At 47.1% G+C, this 5,356-nt stretch overlaps 1 protein-coding gene across 2 annotated transcripts; it reads left to right on the forward strand.

Moving 5' to 3' along the window:
- Positions 1-312: 312 nt before the first annotated feature.
- Positions 313-4,979, forward strand: FITM2 (fat storage inducing transmembrane protein 2). 2 transcript variants are annotated; one of them, XM_065031978.1, is made up of 2 exons: positions 313-818; positions 2,245-4,979. In XM_065031978.1, exons 1-2 carry the CDS (start codon positions 328-330, stop codon positions 2,885-2,887), a joined length of 1,134 nt encoding a protein of 377 aa, XP_064888050.1. In that variant the 5' UTR covers positions 313-327; the 3' UTR covers positions 2,888-4,979. The 2 variants fall into 2 exon arrangements, with proteins under 2 accessions (XP_064888050.1, XP_064888051.1); XM_065031979.1 differs by having other exon boundaries at positions 539-771.
- Positions 4,980-5,356: the final 377 nt, after the last annotated feature.

A 5,356-nucleotide genomic window follows, 5' to 3' on the forward strand; every position in this document is an offset into this window, starting at 1 on the left:
TCTTTGCTGCTCTGGAAGGAACCACCCGCCTGCTGATGGGTGTAAAACACATCCTGTGTTCTCGTGTTGTCAGGGGAGAGTGTGAACTGGCAGATCCTGAGCACACGTGTCATTCCTGACAGACAGCGGGGGGTCGCCTGGTGCAGAACACACAGATCCCGTATGGATCATGTATGGAATCTATGTGGATCCTGTATGGATCACATGTGTGTCCCCTATGGAGTGTGTATGGGTCCCGTGCGGGTGCCCTATGGATCGTGTATGGGTCTCGTGCGGATCCCGTGTGGGTCCCCTGTGACTCTTGTATGGGTCCCGTGCGGATCCCCTATGGATCCCGTACGGACCCCACACGGGCATGGAACCGCTCACACAGCACACCCCCACCGGACCCTGCAGGGGGCGCCCTCCCTCCCGCGGCACGCATGCGCACACCCCCCTCCCTCCTCACCGCGTCCCAGCCTGGCGGGCGCCACCAGGGGGCGCCCGAGTGCCGAGGCGGTGGCGGCGGGCGGGGCGGGCGCGCGGTGCGTGACGCAGTACGGCGCCCGAGCGGGCGGGGCGGTGGTGGCGGCGGGACGAGGAGGCGGCGGCGGCGGCGATGGAGCGGCTGGAGCGCTGCGGCCGCGGGCTGCGGGCCGGGCTGGCCGACGGGCGGGTGCGCCGGCGCCTGCCCTGGCTGCTGCTCGCCATCGTGCTCCTCGGGTCCGCCCTCAAGGATGGCGACCTGGTGCCCGAGACGCCCATGCAGAACAAGCGCAACCCGCTCAACGTGTGAGGAGAGGCGGGGGCGGCGGGACGGGCGGAGGGCTGGACGGGGGGTGAGCCGGGGCTGGCGGGGAGCGCGGGCTGTGCCGGGGCGGGGGGCTGTTCGCTTTCCTGGTCCGGTAGAGGCCACACGACTGTGAAATTTCAGAACAAGAGGAGTTTCTTGCTCAGTCTTTACTGGAAAAGGGGAAAAAAAAAAAAAGAACAGTTTTTTTCTTTTTCAGCTCCCAGGTGATTCCGCAGGTTTGAGCAAAATGCGAGTTGCTGAGCTGTTCTAACAGCAGGCTGAAGGAAATAAGTCTTTTAGAGTCTGTTGCAAAAGCAGAGTTCCTGCCATCCTTTCCCCGTACTTTGGCAATGATTTAGCTGGTTTAGTCACTCTTGACAAATGCGTTTGAACGTTTTGAAGGGCGTGAGGATGGCGATGAGCTGGGCCGGTGCTTCCCCTGCAGTGGGTCAGAAAGTAAAGCTATAATTGCTGGTTTCCCGTGATACTTGGGGAAATTTTTACTTTATTGATTCGAATTTGTCATTTGTTGACATGTGGGAGAGGAGCCGCTTTTAGTGCGATTGCAACGGGTTGGCAGGAACACTTAGTGAAATGGACCGTGCAGTAAAAACATAATACAGTTCAGTTTCCCCTGTTTAAATTGAGGAAGGTTATCTGTACTGGCAGTTCCTGAAGCAATTTTTTTCCCCACAGGTTGCTTGCTTGTGGGTTTGCCGGCAGCAATGATACTCACAACCTTTTTTGCTTTTAACTGTCTCAATAAAATGAGGATTTTATTTACAATTCCTATTCCATGGTGGCAACTGTAGTTGCCACACAGATGCGACTTCTGTAAAACTAAGAGCAAAGGAGGTACTCCTCAAAATCCTGGGCAAGGATTTGTGTATGCCCAAGGAAAGCTCTTTGCAACTGGAGGGACAGCAAAGAAACAAACACATTGTGTTTTTTCATTGATTTTATAAGGTGATAGCGGAGGAAAGGCTGATTAAGAAAGAGTCAGCCCTTCTCCTGACTGCCTTATTCAGTATTAAGAGTGTGAGGTTGTGAAGCAAAGATAATTGAGATGGAGGAGGAGCGTCAGAGGATGGGTTACTGTTGTCAGGCTGGCAAGCTAAAAATACGTTCTTTGCAGCTGCATTCTGAGTAGGGCAGAGTTGAGCGGGTTTGTAGGGTAAAAGCGATTGCAAAGCTGAACTGCCAGTCTGAACAAGGGCTCTGGGTCCGAGGGAACGCTGCCTGGGAAACTGGTGAAGTAGCTGGTTGAGGGAGTATTCGTGTGTTGAGCCTGAGAGAAGTAGAGGGCAGTGGTGTAAGGTTTTAGCTCTGCTTTGCTTTGAGGGGAGGGCACAAGTGTCTGACTTAGCTCTAAAAACTGACCTTGAAAACCTACTTCTTGTAGCACCACCACTCACCTCAGCTGCTGTGAAGTCTCACACGTGCATATTTCTCTTTTGACTTTCCTCTGGCAGATATTTTGTCAAGGTGGCTTGGGCATGGACGTTCTGGCTTCTGCTGCCCTTCATCGCGGTCACCACCTACCAGTTTGCCGGGAGCAAGTTCCTCTACGGCCCCACGAAGAGCGTTCTGATGGTGCTGCGGCGTCTGAGCGCGCTGCTGGTGGGCACTGCCATCTGGTACGTCTGCACCGGACTCTTCATCTACATCGAGAATCTCACCGGCGTGTGCTCTACGTCGGGTGAGCTCCGCGAGCCCCGCCGGCTGTATGCCACCAAGCAGGAGTGCCACCAGGACAACGGGATCTGGAATGGTTTTGATATCTCAGGGCATTGTTTTCTGCTCTCATACTGTGCTCTGATGATCATGGAGGAAGTGGCTGTGCTGGAAGGCTTGTCCATAGACCAGAACTCCAAGCTGCATGTTGTGATCAACGTTCTGTTTGTGTCCTTGTGTTTTCTCACCATGATCTGGGTGTTTATGTTTCTCTGCACTGCCCTGTATTTCCATGACTTCAGTCAAAAGATTCTCGGTGTGCTGATAGGTCTGTCAGCTTGGTATGGGACATACAGATGTTGGTACTTGAAACCCTTTTCTCCTGGACTGCCTCTTCCAAGTATACCTTTGAGTTCAAAGAAGTACAGTTATAGCAGATAAAATAAGTTTTAAAATTTTTGGACTTTGCTTTCAGTACTGGAGTAGTTGAATGTAGGAATGGTTACAGTATTTCCACTGTAAGGAGCAAGGTGATGGGCTGAAGGAAACCAAATCTGTACTAGCTGAGGTCTGGCAGGTGGTAACGAGCTTCTTCCTCAGGAGAAAAAAGAAATAAAAGGTATTGGAAGAGGTCTGCTCTTGTTCAGGAGCTGCTGACTGGCATTCCCAGCAGAGAAATCCGAATTTGGGTCTGTTTCTCTTACTAAGAAATGAAGGAGCGGGTCCAAGGCTGACAGAGGCCTTTGCTCTTTAAGAGCTTAACTGATCCCAAATTAATTCTCCCTCTTTCTTTATTTATGTTAAAATATCATGGGTGATCCAAATCTCATACTTATCTTTTTTAAATATTCCCATTTGTATTGCCTTACGCGAAAGCTGTAATGACAGCGACGCTAAGTGTGGCAAAAATATCAGTACTTATTAAAGCAGTATATAGCTCTGTTGTGAAACTAGAACATCACGTTATCAAGTGTTAAATACACTAGCTTGCCACAGATGCTTCCTAGCAACAAAGAGGGAAATTTGAGATGTGATGTCTTAAGCAGACCATGACTTTAAATTCATGCCTGCCTTTGAAAAGGAAACTCTTGGAAAACAAGCCTTAACTTTCTCCTTAGGTGAAGTATCTGTAATAATATTTTGCCATTTTATTCCTGACACACACAAAAACACCCTTCCAGTTTTGCTAAGAAGTCTAATCTGAGAATTGGGGGTTTATTTTTTTTTAAATCTTATGAGTTGCACACTTTGCAACAACGAGTACTATGTGGTGTGTTCCTCCTAGACGAACAATGAGATGTTGGTGTCATGAACAAGTTACCTAAACCTGCTATTTCCCCAAACAGCCTGCTTAGTAATGAGTGAAACACATTATTTATCATAAGAGCTGCCAAGCCATGCGCTTGAAGCAATATTTATTCTTGTTTATCAGCAGTATCAATAAACTACTTGGTTTTAATTGCACATGAAGCTGTGGCCACTTTTGATGTGGCTGAAAACCCACTACTGAATAAAACACTACTATTGTATAATGAATGTATGAAGTGGGATGGGTTTACTCATCATATCAATCAAACATTTAGTATAGTTTTTTATCTTGAAAAGCTTTTTATTGTTTCATAAAGGCTTGTCCATGTCGCAGTTGCACAGAATCTGTTTGGCAGTTGTAGTGGTGAGCAGGACAGCCAGGACGGTCCATGGCTGAGGCTGCGGGTACCGTCTGCTGATCTGCAAGCGAATGGAACCTGCCTGTAGCGTTTGCAAGGTGAATATTTAGCCGAATACAGGATATGACGTGTCGTAGTCTGATCTTGGCACGTTTCTTTTTGTTGTCTCAACAGCTCTCTCCCAACAAGAGAGCGGTAGCGTTTGCAGTAAATCCAGCACTGTTAATTCCATACTCGTGGTCTGTCTCTAGGAAAGCTGGATTTGCTGGGATTTCCACTAAAATCAGTGGCAAGTGGGAGTTGTGCATCCTTAGAAAGTACGAATCACCTCGCAGAAAGAAGCTGTTTCAGGAGGTTGTGTGTTTCCTGTCAAGCTCCTCCTGTTGTTTTTGCATCGAATTGCCTTTTAAGCTGATTCTTTGGGAAATTTGCACTGATTAACTCATATTGGGTTTAACTAAATTTGTTTAAACAATGCAAATTAATTTGCAGATGTTCTTTTGATGTAATGTGAGCCTGGTCCCAATACAGTTAAGCTAGACTGCAAGCCACATTCACCATGAAATAGGATTATATACCCAGAAGGTTTTCTGATTAATTTCATTAGATATAAGTTTCTATTTTAGGTTGTCTTTATGTAACTTTGCTGTATAGACAAGGCCTTGCAACAGGAAATGCCATTTATTCAAACCAACTGACTTGCTGAAATTATTTTCCGTTTCAGAAATGTTTTGTGCAATCACTATATGGGTATTTCTGTCCACTTCTAAGCATTGTCATAATTTTTTTTATTATGGGAATAATGTAGGATATGGTTATTCTCAAAACTTTTATTTAAACAATGAAAGAAAAACACTTGAAAACTTTCTGAGTGTTTGTGTCTTTGAGCTTCTCTTTCTGATGTCCATAAAGATGCTGCTGCTGCTCTTCATTTCCTGAAATTATCCAGCCTCGTGGTGGTTTTGTGACTACTGAGCTGCGTGATCCAACTGACCCTGGTAGTTCTGCAGTATTTAAATGGGTTAATATAGCACAGATTGTCAGAAGTACAGGGTATAAAAAGAAACAAAACAAAGCAAACAAAAGCTGTGCCTGACAAAAGCAAGTTTCCAAATGTGTGCTTCTTCCACTGGGCAGCTCATTACACAGACATGGGCAGATGCTCATTGTAGCCAAGTGAAAGCCTAATCCCTTGCAATAAGTGGAAAAGTTCTCCTGGGCTGCAATCCTGGTTGGGAGTTGG

This window comes from Columba livia, chromosome 16, assembly GCF_036013475.1.
Source record: "Columba livia isolate bColLiv1 breed racing homer chromosome 16, bColLiv1.pat.W.v2, whole genome shotgun sequence".
Classification (NCBI taxonomy): Eukaryota; Metazoa; Chordata; class Aves; order Columbiformes; family Columbidae; genus Columba; species Columba livia.

Excerpts from the sequence above, each read along its gene's own strand:
- FITM2 (XM_065031978.1), top strand. The coding sequence starts at position 328 with ATGGATCCCGTACGGACCCCACACGGGCATGGAACCGCTCACACAGCA. Across the intron at positions 819-2,244 it reads GGCGGAGGGCTGGACGGGGG|ATATTTTGTCAAGGTGGCTT; the intron begins GTGAGCCGGGGC and ends TTCCTCTGGCAG.